The following is a 21,233-nucleotide window of genomic DNA, read 5'->3' as shown; positions in this document are numbered from 1 at the left end:
TAATAAACGTAGATTGGATAAGAAACTTCAATGTGAACATCATTTTAAATTATGCAACATTTTTCTTTTCTTTTTCGCAATTATTACTATTCTCTATTTTTAATTTTTATTACAATTAATATTTTTAATTACTATTACTAATTTTCAAATTTATGTGAAAAAGAAAAAAATTCTATTTATTTATAAATTAAATTAATTTAAACAAATTGAAGTTATGAAAAGTAAAAAGATAAAAAAGTAATAATCTAAAAAAATGTAATTTATAGATAATTAAATAATAAATTTTTTTCCAAGAAAAAATATAGAGTTTAAATAAATTAAATTAATTAAAGATTTGTTAATAAATTAATTAAAAGAGTGTTTTTCTCTTGCCTTTTATACGTCTTCCAAAAATCGAAAAAATTAATTTATTTAATAATTGTTGAAGAATTTACAAAATATTGAATTAAAGATTTGTTTTATATGGGAGATTCTCCATGAAGGGGTCACTTTTGACTTCGGTAACTTTTTATTAAAAAATTAATTTTTTGGGAAAATTTCCTACATAGATCCTTTTTTTAATAAAGCTTGAAACTAATTATTTTTGTTGATATTTGAGCTTATTTTTTTTAATCTAATAAAGATAAATTTTTACTTTCGAGATTAAATAATAAGTTTAAAAAAAGTAGAAGATTTTTTCATAAAAATGAAAAACAAAACATTTCCATTAATATTAATGTAATATTAATATTCATTCCATAATTTCCATAATTTTCGCGGAACCAGAATTTACATACGATTATAAAACACACCGTAAAATACTAGTAATTTTTGTAGTTTTAAATTTAAAAAAAGGCTACTTCTTTCATGCAAATTTAACATAAATACAACTTGTTGTCAAACTAAAAATTTGAATGAAAAATATTGAAATGAATATGTAAACTCCGGTTCCGAATGAGAAAATAGTGCGGGAAAAATATTAAAAAAATATTTTTACACAAATTTTTCAATTAAAATTGGAAAACAACATAAAAAAACAACTTTGGAGATGAAGTTTTTCGAATGGAATTAATAAAAACATGATTAAAATAGACTTTGTGTAAAATATAAAGCATATTAAAAAACTTGATGATTTCTGCGTGGAGAATTGAGAAAAGTGCATTATTTTAGAGTATTTTTCAAATAACTGAAAAAAAATTTCTTTTTTAATAAAAAAAGAAATTTTTTTCGATTAAAACTAAAAACAAAGTGGAGATTAATTGTGCGAAAGTTTAAAGCAGATTTGAAAATAATTTTTAAAGTTATTAAATAATAGCGAACAATGGGAAAGCAAAAGTTACCAGTGCGATTGAATAATCACACTCATAAAGCAAAAATTAATTTCGGAATAATTTTTTTTTCCTTTTCTTGGAAAAAAATGTAATTGCTATATTAATTTAATGATTTTAGTTATTATATTTTCAATTAAAAAGTTGAAAATTTGAAAAATAAAATTCGTTCGTTTAGTTTAGTAGAAGTATAAGCGTCACCCCCTCCACTTGTAAGTTGGAAGGGGAGGGGACCGCTTCGCTTACAAATTTTCATTTTCCAATAAAATAAATTTAATTTAAATCTAGTATTAATTTGGAAAAAGTAGAAAATTATTGAAGAGATTTTATTTTTTCTACATTCTACATAAAGAAAAAATAATAAACAGATCCTTCATAGTTTTTCTGCAGATATTAATAAAGCAATTAATGTAAATTAAATAATTAAAAAATAATTATTAATAAATAATTGTGTAAAATTAAATTATATTGAAAATATAATTCCCTCTACTGATAAATTCTATCATATATATAGAAAAATATGTAATATGACTTAAGATTAATATCATAATGTACTATTGATCTCAATAGTATCCTTTTTTCAATTTTCCTTCTTAATTAAAAGTATAGATATTTATAGATGAAATGCTGTAATCTATCTTGTAATTTTATTTTCTTGTTTTTATTACAAAAATCGTTTCCTTCGTTTAGGAGGTAAATTCAATTTTTTGATTTCGCAAAAAATGAAAAATTTCATTTACTTTTTTCATGTAGGAAGATTAAAAACTTTATGAATGTAAAAACATCAACTGCACAATAAAATTTAATTTCATTTGTTGAATCTCACAGTTTGTTGATTGTACAGCAAATGAAATTAAATTTTTAAATAAACTTTCAAAAATAGTTGAATTATTTCTTTTTTATTCCGTCTATTTGTTATTCTATTTCGTTTAATTACTTTAGTTATTCTTTTGTTTACTGTATTCGCATTATTTTATTTACTTCATTTAGATTTTGCTCTTATTTATTTTATTTATTATTATTTTGGTTTTTCTCTTATTTCTTTTATTTTTTTTTGTTAATTTAATTTTAATTATACTTTAGTTATTATTTTGTTTACTATATTTATTATCTAATTTATTTTATTTATTTCCTTTATTTTTTTCTTCTATTTCTTTAATTTTAGTTATTTATTCAATTTTAGACATTTTTGCACTCTATTTATTTTATTTTCTTGAATCACGCGAGAAGAAGACATTTTTTAATGACCTAATGTAGAGTACCCACAATAAAAAGTAAACTTCCGGAAATGCATTTACAAAAGTGCTAATAAGCTTAGAAAATATCATTTTATTTAGGATTTAAAAATACTGCAGACAATTTTTTTTTATTCGTTTTGTAAATACTCACAAGAAGAAGAAGAAAAAATGAAAAAAAAATTTATTAATAATACTTCCAAATGTGATAGGCAAACTTGCAGCAATCTTGAAGAATTTATTTAATTTCATTTGGATTTTTCTAAATCAGTAGTATAGGTCAATTAATGTCAGACATCCGCTACATTCATACTTTTAATTTAATAACTCGTAACAATGGTAAAGTTGTTAAATTTTTAAAATCAGTAGTAAAGGTCAATTACTGTCAGACATTTATTACTAAAACAACTTCGACATTGTTACAAAAGAGACATGGTTATAAAAAAATTGTTACAAAAACAAAATTGATAGAGAAAAATGGTTATAAAATGAATAATTGTAAAACAATTGCAAAAATATTTTTATAAAAGGAATGTTATAAAATAATTTTTATAAAATAATTGATATAAAAAATTTTGTATAAAACAATTGGTATAAAAAATTGTTATAAAATAATTGGTATAAAAAATTGTTTTAAAACAGTTGTTCTAAAACAATTGTTACAAAACAATTGTTATACAACAATTGGTATATTAAAAATGTTATAAAACAATTTGTATAAAAAATTGTTATAAAACAATTTGTTTAAAAAATTGTTATAAAACAATTTGTATAAAAAATTGTTATAAAACAATAGGTACAAAAAAATCTGTATAAATCAATTGTCATAAAAAAAGTTTTTACAAAATAATTGGTATAAACAAATTGTTATAAAATAATTGGTATTAAAAAAATTGTTATAAAACAGTTGTTATAAAAAAAATGTTATAAAACAATTAATAAAAAACAGTTGTTATGAAACAATTGCTACAAAACAAATTGGTATAAAAAAATGTTGTAAAACATTTGGTATAAAAAATTGTTATAAAAAACAACGTAAAAATTATTGATCACTGAAATTTAAAACTAGGAGAAATTTTTGGAAATAAATAAATTTTAAATAATAAATAAATAAATAAAAAAAAATAAATTTTAATAAATTTTCGTTATGAGGTAATGACATTTTGGAAATTATCAATATAAATTTATGTATGAAATTAATTGATAACATTGAATTTACATACGGTAATTATCAGCAGGAGAAAAAAAAATTTTTATCCATGGAACTTGAATAACTACTGCTGAAAATAAGAATTTTTTTCAAGTTCTACGTTCTCTCTCTTATCGACAGTTAAAAGCAACAGTTGATAACTATTTTCTAGATATTTGAGATAAAAGAAATTCCTCAAGACTTCTTACCTCAAAGAATTTTCAATTAATTAACATAATATTTTTGTTAAATAAAAAAAATTACCATCTTTATGTAAATTATTATTATTATTATTATTATTATTATTATTAAATATCACTAAATCATCATTATTTGATAATGAATAAATAAAATGAAACATATAAATAAAATATTATAAATAAAATTAAGTTTATAATATTTTATACCTATATATTTATTTATTTATTTATTTATATATATATAAATTTAAAAAGAATTTTAATTTTGTAGTTTAGAAGTTTATAAATTAAAAAATGTTCATAAAAACTAAATTAATGACAGAATTTTTTTTTAAATAACAGAAAAATATATTTAAGATAGAAAATTTGTTTTTCTATAATGAAAAAAATAAACGTTAATTCAATATAATTTTTAGGAAATTCCACTTTTCTGGTAAAGTTTAAAATAATAATAATAATAACAATAACACACTGTCACAATGTTTCTCCTCAAGTTTCATTTGAGTTAACACACAGTAGTCGAGTTGACACATAACTTTCAAGTAACTTATAGTTGAATGTTATTTTAATAATATGTAATGGACAAAAGTGTATGATGAAGCATTGAAACTTGCCAACTGACGCATAAACTTTTCAAAATCAAGTAAAATAATTCAATCACAAGGAGAAAAAAAAATAATCTCCTCTAGATGTTAGAGTCGCTAATTTTCTCACTTGAATGTTAATTTCTTTTATTCTCCAAACGATTTTTTTCTCTAGTTCTAAAAGATTGTAACATTTTTCCACATGAGAATAAAATTCAAATTTTATTTTCTTATTTAACTTCAAAATTCAAAAATAATAAGGAAATCAAAATGAAAAACAGTTTAAAGCGAGCTTTAAAGTTTAAATTTTTTGTTGAATTAATTTTTTGTTGTTATTGAAATGAAAACATTTTCCTTGTTTGCTTATTATTGTTATTTATTTAATTATTTATTATTATTTTTTTTACTGTTATTTTTATTATTATTATTATTATTATTATTATTATTATTATTATTATTAAAATATTATTATTATTTTAGTTAACTTTTTACTATTTTTATTGCATTCACCATAATTATACTTATTTATTGCTTCCTCATAGAGGAAGTATTTATTTATTTATTTATTATACAAAATATTTATGTTTTCTTTAAATTTCCTTATGAGAATATATAAATTAAAGGTGCTTCAAAATGCATACATAGTAATTTTCCTTAACAAAATTCTCGAAATTTAATTAAAGGCTATAAAATTGCAGGTAAATCTACTTATTTACGAGCAGAGACTTTATTTGCTCTGCAGCATCTCCGAATTGGTGAACATTTAATTTGTGTCTTCTAAGTTAAATGAGATCTAAATGAGATATGTATTTTGTTTCAAAACACAGTCGAAGGATTAGAAAACTTTATAACGATGGAAGTTAAAAAAAAAAATTTCTAGTCCTCGGAATTTTTTTCAATAATTAGATATAAATTTTTCAGAAAATCATTTTACTTTTTACATTGCTCTCAACTTTTTAAAAAAAAATTACCCTTAAAGTATTCATTTATATTCCAATTGTTAAATTTTATTGTTATTTTATTGAAATCGAGATTTAAATTATAATTAACATTAATATCTCAATTAATAACTTAATTTTGATTGTTGACATGAAAGTTTAAGAAATAAAAAATCGAAGAAACTAATTTGAACGAAAGTAGATCTAAATTAAATAAAAAATTATACAGTCGAAGAAATTTTTTTCCCCACATTTGTAAATTATTTTTAGAGGAATAACTTTTTTCTTTTGCAGAAAATTTTTAATGAAAGTTCAATTGCGCATTATCTCTTGTAAAAACAGAGAAAATTTAAATTATAAATTTTGATCCAAGAGCATTTGCAGACGATTCGAATAAATGTAACATTATTTACAGAAACATGAAGAATTGTTGAATACGTAAATTATTATAACGACAAAGGCGAATGAAATTTCAGAAGTTTTGTATAAGGATAAAAAAAGAATGTAAATAAAGAATTACCATACTTTATACTCGAAGTTATAAATGTGAATCTTATACAAATTTTGTTAAAACAAACACTTGGTAAACAAAATTTTAAACACGTTTACAACTTTTTTATTTTTATTTCTAAACATAAACTAAAAGTAAACTAAACATGAATTATTATTTTTTTTTTTTTTTTAAATTATTTTTGATTCTTTTTTTAAAAAGCTAAATAAAAAAGAAAGGAAAAACATTTAAATTTATAATATAGAAAATAGATTTATACATTTACGGCTTTATTTCGTTTATTATTCTTTTTTCACTTGGCATTATATTCAAAGAACAATTTAAAATGCACGTCACTATTTCAACATTTCTCAACAGAATATCATAATAAAATAAAATAAGATTGTTTTAATAGAAGTCTAGATAATAGAATGTTTTATTCTGACAAGCAATTACAATGTTTATACATATATCCCTGCCTTATGCTTTGAAGAGTTATGAAGAATATATATATATATACACATTTTTTTTTCTCTTTTGCTGTTGTTGTTCTCTGATTTTCTCCGTCAACTACTATTTTTATGCCATAAGTATACGCGAAAAGTTGTTCAATTTTCTTTGAACGAAATGAAAATTTCCGCATTAATGAAATAGCTATATTGTTATAACTTGCCAAAAGGGAGAGAAAAAAGGAAATAAATACATTTTTTTAAATTAAGAAATAATAATAATAATAATAATAGTAAAAAGCATTACAAATTTTGTAACTTCAAGTATAATTTTGTTTTTCTAAAACTTTTTTTCTCATTTTTTATTTTTAAATTTTTTTTTCTAATAAAGGTGAGTTTCTAAAAAAAAATTTTCTAATGAACGTAGGCCTCGGATATTATAACTTTTTCGACTTTTTTCAAAATATGCGACTTTTTCCGACTTATTTTCAAAAATTAGCTACTTTTTCGACTTTTCTTCCAAGTTTTGCCACAAAAACCACATTTTTTGTATAAAATGCAATTTACTTCGATTTTAATAGTGTAAAAAGTATAACTATAGACAATTCTTTGAAAAATTATTTTTGAATGATTTTTCTAATTAAATTTTTGAATTATACAATTAACAAATTTTTCAATAATTAAAATTTTGTAAAATTTAGCAGAAAATAATTGATTTCTTTCAAGTATTTTATTAAAATTTTTGAAAATTAACTTTTGAGGAGTTTTAATTGCAAATTTTGAAAATAATTGAATTCTAAAAAATTTCAATGAAAAATCTTCAAGTGTAAATTTTCTAAATATGAAAATTAATGAAAATTAGCTTCCAAAAATTATATTAAAATATTTTTGAAAAAAGTAATACTTATCGAATTTTTTCCTTGTAATTTTTTAAAATTCAATTATTTTCAATAATTTCAATTACATGTTCCCGAAAATTCAAATACGTAGAAAAAATAATAACATTGAAATTTTTGAGAATTAGTTTTAAAACTTTGGAGAAAACAATAATGTTCAACATTTTTTATTAAAATTCAACAAAAAATTAGTTTTTGTTTTAAATTGTACAGAAATTATTTAAAGAAATTCAATTATTTTTGTAAAATTACATTGCAATATTTTTAAAAAACTGAGTGTTATAAATTGTTTCATTATAATTTTTTAAAATTCATTTCTGTTAGATTTATTTTTGTTCGAAAATAATTATCTTCGAACAAAGTAAATTTAAATTTTTCAAAATTTACTTTTTTAGACTTTTTAAAATTTTGGAGAAATCATGTTCATTTTTAAAATTAAAATTCTTTATGAAAATTTAATTATTTCTTTTTATATATTTCAAAAATTCAATTAAATTGTTAAAAGATTTTTCCCAAATTTCAATTATTTGGAAATTTTTCAATTGTATAAAATTAAAAACCTATAAACTTTCAAAAATTATTTTAAAATATATTTAAAAGATTAATTTTAAGAATCTCTTTATTATAATAATGTAGATCTATGGGATGATCTCTTTATTTATTTATTAATAATAAATAAATAATAATAATTATTTAATAATAAACGGGAATTATTATAATTTTTTAAAAATCAGTTACTTTCAACATTTTTGGTTACATATTTTCAGTAATTTATCCTAATAACTTTTATAAAAAAGAACCATAAACAGTTACAGTTACAATAATTATGGAAAATTGAATTTTTGTATTTAAATAATTGTAAGAAAAATTAGAAATAATTGATTTGGAAATGAAGTTTAGTTAAAAATTGTAGAAAATAATTAAATTTGGAAGGGTTATAATTGTAATTTTAAGAAATTATTAAATTTCAGAAGGTATTTAAAAGTGTCTAAAAAAGAAGTTTTATAAATATATATTTCTTTTTTTTCAAAGGAGAATAAAGTTTTGTTTAAAATTTTTTTTTTAATTTGTAAATTACTTTTATGAAATTTAATATTTATTCTCTCTCCGTACATTTATCGCCAATTAAAAATAATTACGAATGTTTTTGTATTTAAAAATCTCGGATTACACCTGTTTTTTAAAAAACAAAATAAAAGTTCTTTTTATCTTCAAATAGCATTGTTCTAGATTTTAGAAGTTCGATTCGATAAAATTCAGATCCTCGTGTTGTTAAATCCCCTAAGGACGGTATTTATAGTACTGAACATTTCCTGACGTATAGGATTCACAAGGGATAATAGCCGAAGGAACATATCTGATATAAGAACATAACATTCGTTTCTTTTTCTTTCTCTTCTTTTTTTGCTTTTACATTAAAAAATTAAAATAAGTAGAAAAACTTTAAGAACATTCAAGTCATGTCAATTGTTTTCCAATAAATAATATGTAAATAAATAAATAGTAATGTATAATAAAAATAATATATATAATAAAAATAATATTTATAATGATAAAAATAGTATTTATAAATTTATAATGAAAATAATATGTATAATAAAAATAATATTTATAATGAAAATAATATGTATGATAAAAATAATATGTAAAATAAATAGTATGTAAATTATTTTTCATACGTTTTCTCAGAAACTACCACCCTCAATAGATAAATGCAAATAGACTCCAATTACTTGTGGATTGAAATTGCAAAACGAAGAAAAAGTAAAGGTAAAAACAGGAAAGATAAAAAAAAGTAAAATAAAGCAAAAAAGGTAAGAAAAAAAGGGTAATGACATAAAAAAGGTAAGGGTACAAAAAAAAATTGTAGAACTTATTCACAATGTTTGGTTTCAAATAAATTCTGTTTATAATACAAGTTTTTATAAATTATTTCATAAAGAAGCTTCCATAGTTTTTTGTTACAAATTTATGAGTAATACTGTAGCGAGAATCTGTATATATAAAATTTTTTTTTTCTATAAGAAGAATAAGATTCTCTCGACCCTCAACACTGAACAATCATTTTTTATTATTCTCCATTTATAGGGTTGAATTTTAATATACTTTTGAAAAATTTACTGGACGATAGATTTATTTTTGAAATATTATACAAAATTTTTAAATATATTGCTAAGTATTATTTTAACACCAAAAATGGATTAAAATAATCTGCAACGCTTTAATTCATCAGGGATTGAAATAATTCGAGAAGGTTTAAAATATTCCATTTAGAATTATATTTCGTTTCGAAACTAATTTTTCAAAAATGGCCACATGGAATTAAAAAAGTTGACATTTTTACCTTTAATTTGAAATATTATAAATATTTGGGTAAAATTTGAAATTGGAGAAATAAAAATGCAAATACAGATATAAATACAAAAAATACAAAATAGTAAAATACAAAATGAAAAATTAATAAATAAATAAATATGAAATACAAAAAAAGTAAAAAAAAAAAATAATAAAACAAAAATAAAAATTGAAAATAATAAAATAACAAATTTTCAATTTGTGATTCTTGGTGAAAGTTGATAAACTCATTTGCAAATATTATAAAAACACGGAAAAAAAATTTTTCTCTATAAAATTAAATATACAACATGAAATAATTAATTAAAAATTAATAAATTCATTCATGCTATAAACTCGTGGAAAATCATTAGATGTCACTTAAGCATTTTCAATGTGTATTATATACAACTATAAATCTTGTCTAAACTCTAAAAGCTGCTTTTCCACAACATGTGAAACAACAGATGATTATATTGATGTTTCTCATAGCAATATTCGTGAGATTTGAACCGATTATAGAAAGAAAAAGAGGATGAAATGAAAAAAAAAATGAATATTATTCTCCAGCTTAACACAAATACAATAAGCCACTCATATTTTACAATAAAATTCGCTTGCTTTATTTCTATTTCTATATAACGTTTTAAAAGATCGTAAATTTTTTTTCGGAACATTAAGTTCTTTTCCCTAAAAGGATATTTCCCTTTTCGAATATGCATAATCTAAAAATCCATAAAAGACAAGCGGAGAGATGAGAAACAAATAATAATAATATTTTCAATATTGTGGAATAAATGGGAAGAAAAATTGTTATTCCAGAAAAAAGAAAGAAAGTAGAAAATAATTAACACATTAATTTCTCTAAGGGGAGAAAAATTGAAAACTATTTTAACAAATATAATTATAATTATTCTTTAATTTTTTATTTAAATTATTTTTTTAATTTATTCAAATGCAAATGAAGAATCCGTGAGATTTGTTGTTAATTTTTTTTCTTTAAATCCATTAAAATCTTCATTAATGAAAAGTCGTTTACTAATTTAAATTAGTAATAATTGTTACTAATTTTACTAATTTAAATTAATAATAATTTTTACTAATGTTACTAATTTAAATTAATAGTAATTTTTAATAATTTTACTAATTCAAATTAGTACAGATTTCTACTATTTCAAGTTATAGTAGATACGAATTTTTACTAATGCATGTAAAAAAAGTTTTAACTAACCCTGGTTTTAGTAATAATAATTAAAAATAATTATTAATAATTTCAATTAGTGAAACTTTTACTAATTTCAATTAGTGAAAATCTTTACTAATTCAAATTAGTACATATTTCTACAATTTTAAATTAGAACGAATTCTTTATTAATAAAAGTAAAAAAACTAATTGAAATTACTAATAAGTTATAATAATGTAAATTAGATATCATTTTTACTAATTTAAATGATTAAAAATGTTAACTAATTCAAATTAGTACGGATTTTTACAAAATTCTAATTAATAATAATTTTCACTAAATAAAATTAGTGCGAATTGTCTCTAATTTAGCATTTTAATTAGTAAATTTAGCTTTTAAATTAGTAAACTTTACTTATTAATTATTATTAGTAATGTTTATTTATTACTATTAGTAAAGTTTACTAATTTAAAAGCAAAAAGTCAGTTACGAATGAAAAATACTTAAAATAGTAAAAAATTGTAATTTCTGAATCTAAATTAATTTCTAATTTCTACGCAATTCTTTACTAAATAGTAATTTCTACTAATTTATTAATTATTATTAAAATTTTACTAATTCAAAGGCAAAATGTCAGTCACTAATTCAAATTAGTAAAGATTTTTACAAATTGAAATTTAGAGAGGAAGTTAGTAATAAGTTTTAGTAATGAAAATTAGAAATAATTTATACTAATTTTATTTATTAAAGATTTTAACTAATTCGAATTAGGACAGGCATTCACTAATTCAAATTGTAATTCCCTAAAATCCCTAATTTAAATTAGTAATAATTTTTACTAATTTCAGTTATTACTAATGTTTACTAATTCAAAATTAGCACAAAATTTCAATAAACTTTTTTTAGAATAATCTCTCTAAATTTAAATTATTTAAAAAGTTTACTAATTTTTAATTAGTGACTGACTTTTTGCTTTTGAATAAGTAAATTTTAATAATAAATAGTAATTTCTACTAATTTCTTAGAAAAATTTACTTATTTCGAAAGCAAAATGTCAGTCCTGAATAAAAAATAGCAAAAGTAGGAATTTCTAAAATTGTAATTTATATATTAATTTATTTTAGATTTAGTAAAATTTATTAGTAAAATTTACTAATTTTGAAAGCAAAATATCAGTCACGAAAAAAATAATAAAAAGTAGGAATTTCTAAAATTTTAATTTCTATATTCATTTCTTTTAGAATTAGTAAAATTTTCTAATTTTGAAAGCAAAATGTCAGTCACGAATAAAAAATAGTAAAAAGTAGAAATATCTAAAATTTTAATTTCCCTATTCATTTCTTTTAGATTTAGTAAAATTCTTTACTAAATAGTAATTTCTACTAATTTATTAATAAAATTTTACTAATTTAAACAGAAAATATCAGTCACTAATTCGAATGAGTAAAAATTTTTAATAATTCAAATATTTAGAGAGAAAGTTAGTAATGAGTTTCAGAAATGTAAATTAAAAATAATTTTCACTAATTTAAATTAGTGGAGATTTTAACTGATTTAAATTAGTAAAGATTTTAATTATTTTAAATTAGTAAAGATTTTAACTAATTCGAATTAGGTCTTATATTTACTAATTCAAATTAGTATGGAATTTTAATAAATTTAAATTAGTTATACTTTTCACTATATAAAATTAATGTAAATTTTTTCTAATTTAAATCAGTAATATTTTTACTAATTCTAGTTATTGCTAATATTTAGTAATTCAAATTTAGTACAAAATTTCAACAAACTTTTGGTAAAATAATCTCTTTAAATTTAAATTAGTTGAATGTTTAATAATTTTAATTAATGGCTGACTTTTTACTTTTAAATTAGTAAATTTCACTACTAAATAGTATTTTCTACTAATTTATTAGTAAAATACACTAATTCAAAAGCAAAATTCAGTCACGAATGAAAAATAGTATAGTAAACATTCAACTAATTTAAATTTAGAGAGATAGTACAATTTTATAGTAAATAATGATAAATGAATGTAATAAAAATAATAATAGTAATAATAATAATAATAATAATAATAATTATAAAATAATAATAATTATAAAAATAATAGTAATAATAACAGAAGTTTTCAATAATTTGAATTAGCGAACGATTTTCCATTAACTAAGATTTAGAGAGTTCTTAAGAAGTTAAGATTTTCTATGGATTTGAATTAATTAATTACGAAGTAAACAAAGAAAAAGAAAAAGAGAGACAGAGAGAGATTCTTTAAGTAAAGTACTTTTTTTCTCAATGAAAATTTTTTACGACCCTTTTTCTAAAGAATAGAGGGATGATTTTAGTAACGCGTCTGCGCTAAATACATTTTCAGAGTGTTGCAAAACTCGCAGAGTCTGTTATTTCAGTGTACGGTGCGCTCTCGAACCGTTGTGTTCAAATTAAATGATCTTTGATTTGTTTTTTTCGTGAAATAGAAATTTTTTGGAATTCTGAAAATTTACATAATTATTAAATGAAAAATTTCCAAAAAAATTTCTTTTATTAAAATAAATTTATTTCAAGGAATAAAGAAAAAAAATTTAACAATTTTTTTGTTATTCACCATGATGAATGTGTAGAAAAATGAATTGAGGGATAAAAGTAATAAAAATAATAAATTCAAATGATAAGTAAAAATTATTAAAATGACAATTCACTGTCGATGAAGGAGCGAAAATTTTATTGTTGATGAAAGATTTTTTTTTTCTTTCATTTAATAATGGAAAGAAGTACATTGCAAGTTTATATCATCTCAGTTAATGAAATTGCTACAACCAATTGAGAACATTTGGAATAACTTTGGGGAATTTTCCTAAGGAATAAAAATGAATTTGGTGAGCAAATGTTTTTTTTTTTACATTTTTACTCTTTCTACATCAAGAGGAAAATTTTATTTATACCAAATATATTTTATTTTAGTTAAATAAACGTTTATTTATCTCGGAGCATTATTTATTTGTTTTAAATATAAAAATTTTATTCTCCAGAAATAAAACATTTATTTGAAGCAAATAAAATTTATTTGTTTATTCAAATAAATATTATTTTGTTGAATTAATAAATAAATAATTATTATATTAATTATTAGGGATGTGAATAATTATAATTAATTATTAATTATTGGAACCCAATAAACAGTCTAGTTGGCTCTGAATCAATTATATATCTTTTCTCTTTATGTAACCTAATTAATAGACAATAGTAGTTAATAATTGATAATTGATTAATTAATAATAAGTTAATTATTACTTTTAGAGAAAGCTTATAAGAAATTCTAAATTGCCTTCGAATAAAAATTGTTCATGATATTTTTTTTTGCATTTTACAAATTCGATATTTTATAAGGAGTTTCAAAATATGTACTTTTTTTCCTCGAAGTCTGCTGTGAATTAATTCCACGGGATTTCTGAACTCAATAAAATTAGAATGATAAAAAAAGAACCATGTTACTAAAGAGGAAGAAAGGCAAATTTTCCGCATAATGAAGACTATCTCCTTATTGCAAATTTCAATAACCAATATTTGATTCTGTATCCTTTAATGAGCTTAAATCGAAAATTTTTATTAGGCCTTTTTGTAAATTATTTATAGGGAATAATTTCTTTAAAAAAAAAATGTCAAATATTGATGAATTCAAATAAAATTATTAAAATAATGTAAATTCTTTTTCTTCTCAAAGTATGAATATAAATTATTTCACAAAAAAAGAAATTGAACTTTTTATCTTAAGCTTTTAAGGGAATATTCCAATGATGTTGCTCTGAAAGCTTAGACAGATATTTCGAGGAAAACTTATTAGATATTAAGTTTCGTTTTATATTTCGATATAGAGCTTTTTTTCAATTTTTAATTTAAACTTTTTTTGTTACTTAATGTGGAAGCTTACGTCGATATTCCAGTGGAAGCTTTCCTTAGAATTAAAGCTTTTTTTAGTACTACTTTGAATTTACGATGATATTCCAGTGAAATTTTTTCTTTGACAATATTCTTAAAGCTTTCTCTGTGATGTTTCGATGGAAGCTTTTTCTCATACTTCGATAAAAGCTTGACATTCCTTGACATTCCTGTGGAATGTTCTCTTTCTGGCTTTTAGATTAGTAAATTTTACTAATAAATATAAAATTTTACTAATTAATAGTAAATTTTACTAAGAAATATACAATTTTACTAATTAATAGTAAATTTAAAAAAAAAATATAAAATTTTACTAATTAATAGTAAATTTTACTAAGAAATATACAATTTTACTAATTAATAGTAAATTTTACTAAGAAATATACAATTTTACTAATTAATAGTAAATTTTACTAAAAAATATACAATTTTACTAATTCATAGTAAATTTTACTAATAAATATAAAATTTTACTAATTAATAGTAAATTTTACTAAGAAATATAAAATTTTACTAATTAATAGTAAATTTTACTAAGAAATATAAAATTTTACTTATTAATAGTAAATTTTTCTAAGAAATATAAAATTTTACTAATTAATAGTAAATTTTTCTAAGAAATATAAAATTTTACTAATTAATAGTAAATTTTACTAAGAAATATAAAATTTTACTTATTAATAGTAAGTTTTTCTAAGATATATAAAATTTTACTAATTAATAGTAAATTTTACTAAGAAATATACAATTTTACTAAATAATAGTAAATTTTACTAAGAAATATACAATTTTACTAATTCATAGTAAATTTTACTAAGAAATATAAAATTTTACTAATTAATAGTAAATTTTACTAAGAAATATAAAATTTTACTAATTAATAGTAAATTTTACTAAGAAATATAAAATTTTACTTATTAATAGTAAATTTTTCTAAGAAATATAAAATTTTACTAATTAATAGTAAATTTTTCTAAGAAATATAAAATTTTACTAATTAATAGTAAATTTTTCTAAGAAATATAAAATTTTACTAATTAATAGTAAATTTTGCTAAGAAATAGTAATATTTACTAATTTATTAGTAAAGTTTATAATACCAGTACTTATACTAGTAGTTTACTAATAAACAGTAAATTTTATTAATAATTAGTATTTTTTCGTAATTCATTAGTAAAGTTTATTTATTCAAAAACCAAAAGTCAGTCAAAATTAAAATTAGTAAACTTCTTTACTAAATTCAAATTTAGAGAGTTATTTTAATATTCCGGAAAAACTTTTTTTGAAATTGCTGTAAAAGCTCACGTTGATATTCCCGTAAAAGCTTTTTTTTCGACGCCTAATGAAAGCTTTTCTTTTCTCCTTCTTTTCTTAACAAAAACTTGTCCAAATATTTCTTTGAAAGCTTCCCTTGATATTTCTGTGGAATATTACATTAATATTCCTGAAAAAAGCTTTTTTTTAATACTGTCAAAGCTTACATTAATATTTCCGTAAAAGCTTTCCTTAGCATTCCGTTGAGAGCTTATCTTTATTACTTTTTTGAGTTCACAATGATATTCCAGTTAATTTTTATTTTTTGAAAATCTTGAAAAACCATTTTTTTTCGATGCTTATATAAAAAGCTTTTTCTGATACTACGATAGAAAGTGTTTTTTTCATATTTCGATGAAAACTTCTCTTGATATTCCTCTGGAATTTTAGCTTAACATTCCGGGAAAAAGCTTTTAAGATTATTGTAAAAACTTACGTTGATATTTCTGTGTGAGCTTTTTGTAACATTCCAGTGAAAGCTCTTTTAATACTACTCTGAGCTTACAATAATATTCCTGGCAGATTTTTTCTTTGACAATATTGTGAAAGCTTTTTCTGTAGTGCTTTTTTTATTTGCTTTTTTTTTTTTGCTTTTTTGATACTCCGAAGAAAATAAGAAATGCTTTCCTGATATTTCAATGAAAGCTTCCCTTGATATTCTAGTAAAAGCTTGTTTTTTTACTTAACATTCCAGTGAAAGCACTTTTAATATTACAATGAGCTTTCATTAATATTCCTCTCAAATTTTTTCTTTGACAATATTGTAAAAGCTTTTTCTGTGGTGCGTCAATAAAAGCTTTTTTTGATACTCCGAAGAAAAGCTTTTCTGATATTTCAATGTAAGCTTCCCATGATATTCCAGTAAAAGTTTTTTTTACACTACTTGAGAAGCTTACTTTGATATTCCAGTGAATTCTCTCCTTGACCACCTTGTCAAAGCTTTTCTTTAGATTTCATTGAAAGTTTTTGATGCTTTTCTAATAAAAGCTCACCCTGATATTTTTTTAAGAGCTTTCGGTGATTTTCGGTAAATTCTTTTTTGATATTTCGGTGAAAGCTTGCAGTAGAATATCGTAATATTCCACTAGAATTTTCAATGTTTGTCGGGCATTTCAAAAAACAAAAATAGAAGCTTTTTCTAAAAAAAAAATTTTTTTTTTCCAGAATTTTTTAAATAACGGTTATTAATATTTAAAGAGAAGTTTATGAAAAGGTTTACTAATAATCTCCCTTACGTTTAAGTAGAATGAAATTTGATTAAATTTACTTGTTGATCCACTGAATTGTTTATGTGAAAGCACGTATATTTTACGTTTATTTAAACGTTTTTTGTAAACCATCGAATGAAGTTTATGCACCCCATTATAATTCCAAACATCAAGTTATTATGTACTCCATTATACTCCTGAATTTCGAGCTAGAACTTTAGTATCTAAAATAGAAGTGATTTCATATAATTGCAGTAGTATAACTTGGTACATGGTCAGCCAAGATAAATCCTAGATTTTCCCTGCAAAATATGTTGCTTACAATTAAATCAAAATTTACCAAGGTAAATATCTATTTCGACTGTTAATTTCATCTTTACTTATTAGAATAATTAGATAAACATTATTCAATATTGCTAATTGAATAAATAATTATTATAATAATTATCAAAAATTATTAACAATTATAAATATAATTATCCATAATATTTGCCAATCGTATTTTTTTTTTTGTAAAATCTATACCTGTTAGATAAAAGCCTGGAGACGATTTTTATATTGATATGTACTTTAAAGAATTTTGGAATGTCGAAGATAATATTTGCTAGGCAAAATAAAAAAATTAATTATTAAATTTTCTTACAAGTTTATATCGATTCTTATATTAATTAAAAATATAAACAAACTATAAAGAGAAAATTATAAATTGTAATTTAAAAATTATAAATAAAATTATTAAAAATTATAAATTATCATAATTAGAAAGATTTTATTCACTTTATTACTTTTTTTGAAATTCTTTTAGTCATTTAAGTGTTGTTTGGTAAAACAAAATTAGTTTCAGATATTAACTTGTTATTAGAAAATTGTTATAAAAATTGTTATAAATTGTTATAGAAAATTGAATACCTATTATCATCTTAATTTCAAACTTTACATAATTTATTGGAAAACATTTTAATTACTCAATATGAAAATGATAGAAAAATAAAAAAGAATGTAATTTTTGTATAAATTGAAAAATTAAGTTTTTCTTCCAAAAATTTGTTTTCACAGAGTGCACTCTGTGAAAATTAAAAATTGTGAAGTCTTGTGAAAAATAAACTGATTTAATTATTATAAAATGTTTTTGGATCAAATTTAAAATAGGGAAATGAGATGACCCACTTGAAGAGAAAATATATAATATAATATGATATATCGATAAATATATTAAATTTTTATAAAAAAAAAAAATAACTGTTGCGATAATAACGATTATTACACATAGATGGTAAGTTTTAACGAGATTTAACCGATTACTGCTATAGAATCGTTAGTAGTTAACGTCTCTGAGAATTGTTGTTAATCGCAATAATACGTGAGAAGCTTTGGAAATCATTATAATTGCATGTGCCTGAGTGTGTGTGTGTGTGTGTATGGAATTTGAGAGAAGATATCAAGTTAAAATTATCTCAATAGTTATAATAGTGCAAAAATTGTTTTTTTTTTTGCAATTTTTTCCTCATTATCGTCATTTTCACAGAAAAATTTGTAATTTTACCAAAATTTGTAAATACATAAAATATAAATAATTTAATTACATAATAAAATGAATGTTATGAATACTTATATGGAATTAGAAGATAAACCCCTTGTTAAGCTTCTCTGTATAAAATTTCATCTACATCTAAGCGTCTCTGAATTCCAGAATAATAATAAGGATCTTATTTATTATTCTGGTCCGCCAACCCAGCACCTCCAGAATTGAAATTTAAAAACGCAACTACACAATAATTTTAGGCATTTTTAGGGCTATTTTAGGGTCTCATTAAAATATTAAAAAAAATTTTTATTTTAGAATTAAAAAATTTTTTTTTTAATTTTTAAATTTTTATAATTTCCTAATTATATACAAAAATAGAACAATTTTTAAAAATAAATCTTTAAATACCTACCTATTTATTTTATCTACAGGAATTAAAATATTTAAAATAATTTCAGTGTAACGTAATTTTGAAAAACTATTTCTAAAATTTACAAAAGTAATTCTTTCAAAATTCAATCATTTTTTTTTTAAATTTATAAATAAAATTATTGAAAACTGAAACCTTTTTCATACAAAAATAAATAATTTATTGAATAATTGATTATTTTTCAACTTTGAATTCTTATAAAGAACTTTATCAAATATTTTGAAAGTTGGAAATGATCTCCAAAAGGACATGCCAATTAAAAATCACTTAATTTTACGATTCGAAATTGGATCCAGTTCCCTCTTCAAAAATTTATTTTCGATCAAAAAAACTATGTATATCCTTTTTTTTGAGTATGTAATGAAATAAATTTCTGAAGAGGGAACTGGATCCAATTTCGAATCGACAAGTTGAGTGATTTTTAATTGTCATTTCCTTTTGGAGATCGTTTCCAACATTCAAAATATTTAATAAATAAGGACTTAATCAAAATCATGACAAAGATCGTTATGTTATAATTTTTATCAACATTTTTTAAAATAATGGAGTTTTTCCGAAGAATTTTATTAAAATTTTTAAGAATAATTGCGTTTTTAGAGGAATTTATTTGAAATTACATTAAAAATAATTGAAATCCTGCGATGAGTTTAATTATTTATGAAAATAATTGAATTTTTGTGAACGAACTTTAATAAAGTTTTTAAAATAATTGCATTCTAGAGAAGAATTAAAAAAAATCTTTTTAAAGAACTAATTTTTTTTAAAAAATGTTATTAAAATTGTGTTTTAAATAATTGAATTTCTTTGAAAATTGTATAATATTTATGAAAATAATTGAATTCCTGCAATAAATTTTAATATTTATGAAAATAATTGAATTTGTGCAAAGAATTTTATTAAAATTTTTAAAAAATAATTGAATTCCTGAAAAGAATTTTATTATTTTTAAAAATAATTGAATTCTTGCAAAGAATTTTATAAAAATTTCTGAAAATAATTAAATTCCTGTGAATAATTGTATTATCTGTGAAGATAATTGAATTTTTCAGAATAATTTCATTAAAATTTTTGAAAATAATTCAATTCTTTCACGAAATGTAAATTAAAAGTAAAATTGAAAATAATGATTAAATTCTAATAAACAAATTTTACCAAAAGAATTTTAAATAATTGCATTTTTCGCGGAATTCAATTAAAATTGTATTAAAAATAATTGAAATCCTGCTATGAGTTTTAATATTTTTAAAACTAATTGAATTCCTGCTATGAATTTTATTATTTATAAAAATAATTGAATTCTCGAGAAGAATTTTTTAAAAATCTATTTTAATTATTAATTTTTTTTTGAAAAATATTACAAAAATTGTTTTAACTTTTAAGTAATATTGAATTACTTTAAAAATTGTATATTATTTGTGAAAATAATTGAATGTATGCGAAGAATTTTATAAACATTTTTTTTCAAATTATTCAATTCTTTTGGGAAATTTTTTATTAAAAATCATTAAAATTAGGAAAATTTTTTGTGAAAATAATTAAATCGTTTTAAAGAATTTTATAAAAAAATTTTGAATTTTTTCCAATAACTATTAAAATTTTTTTTAAATAATTTTTTTATTATAACTGTTAACAAATTTGAAGTAGTGTAAATTCTCAAACATAGAAAAAAGTGGCTTTTAGTCTAAGAAATTAAAAAAAAAAGTATCCAAATAGTAGCAAATCGTAAAAAAGTAGTAAATAGTAGGTTTTAGCAGATGTACTAAAAAATAAAAATTCTTAAAATTTAAGTATTTTCTTTTTCTTTTTAAGGGATTCAGTTTAATTATTTTTTGGGCTCTTCAAAATCATTCTTCACCCTTTTGTGAAAAAACTACCCTCATCACATGTACTGCAAAAATAAAAATTCTTAAAATCTAATTAAAAATTAATTTATTGTCAACTTTAAAAATAATTAATTGATTTAAAATTTTGACTGTAAAGGATCATTTGTTGTGAGGGAAAAAATAATTTTCAA

At 20.2% G+C, this 21,233-nt stretch overlaps 2 protein-coding genes across 6 annotated transcripts in view; one reads left to right on the top strand and one right to left on the bottom strand.

The window, feature by feature from the left end:
* LOC122511487 (neuropeptide CCHamide-1 receptor-like) overlaps nucleotides 1-4,535 on the bottom strand; it is a 57,010-nt gene extending 52,475 nt beyond the window's left edge. For 3 of the 5 annotated variants that reach the window (XM_043626750.1, XM_043626754.1, XM_043626752.1), the window contains exon 1: nucleotides 4,404-4,535. The gene's annotated coding sequence lies outside the window, so the exon portion shown is untranslated. Of the gene's footprint in view, nucleotides 1-3,995; nucleotides 3,999-4,403 lie in introns of all 5 variants that reach the window. The other 2 variants (XM_043626747.1, XM_043626753.1) reach the window with 1 other exon arrangement.
* Nucleotides 4,536-13,294: 8,759 nt separating this feature from the next.
* Nucleotides 13,295-21,233, top strand: part of LOC122511465 (neuropeptide CCHamide-1 receptor-like) — a 43,420-nt gene continuing 35,481 nt past the window's right edge. The window contains exon 1 of the mRNA XM_043626692.1: nucleotides 13,295-13,682. Within this exon, the coding sequence (XP_043482627.1) occupies nucleotides 13,674-13,682 (9 nt within the window). The 5' untranslated portion in view covers nucleotides 13,295-13,673. The remainder of the gene's footprint in view (nucleotides 13,683-21,233) is intronic.

The sequence above is a fragment of the Leptopilina heterotoma genome, unplaced genomic scaffold, assembly GCF_015476425.1.
Source record: "Leptopilina heterotoma isolate Lh14 unplaced genomic scaffold, ASM1547642v1 Lhet_83, whole genome shotgun sequence".
NCBI lineage: Eukaryota > Metazoa > Arthropoda > Insecta > Hymenoptera > Figitidae > Leptopilina > Leptopilina heterotoma.
This window is presented reverse-complemented; position numbering and strand designations above follow the sequence as displayed.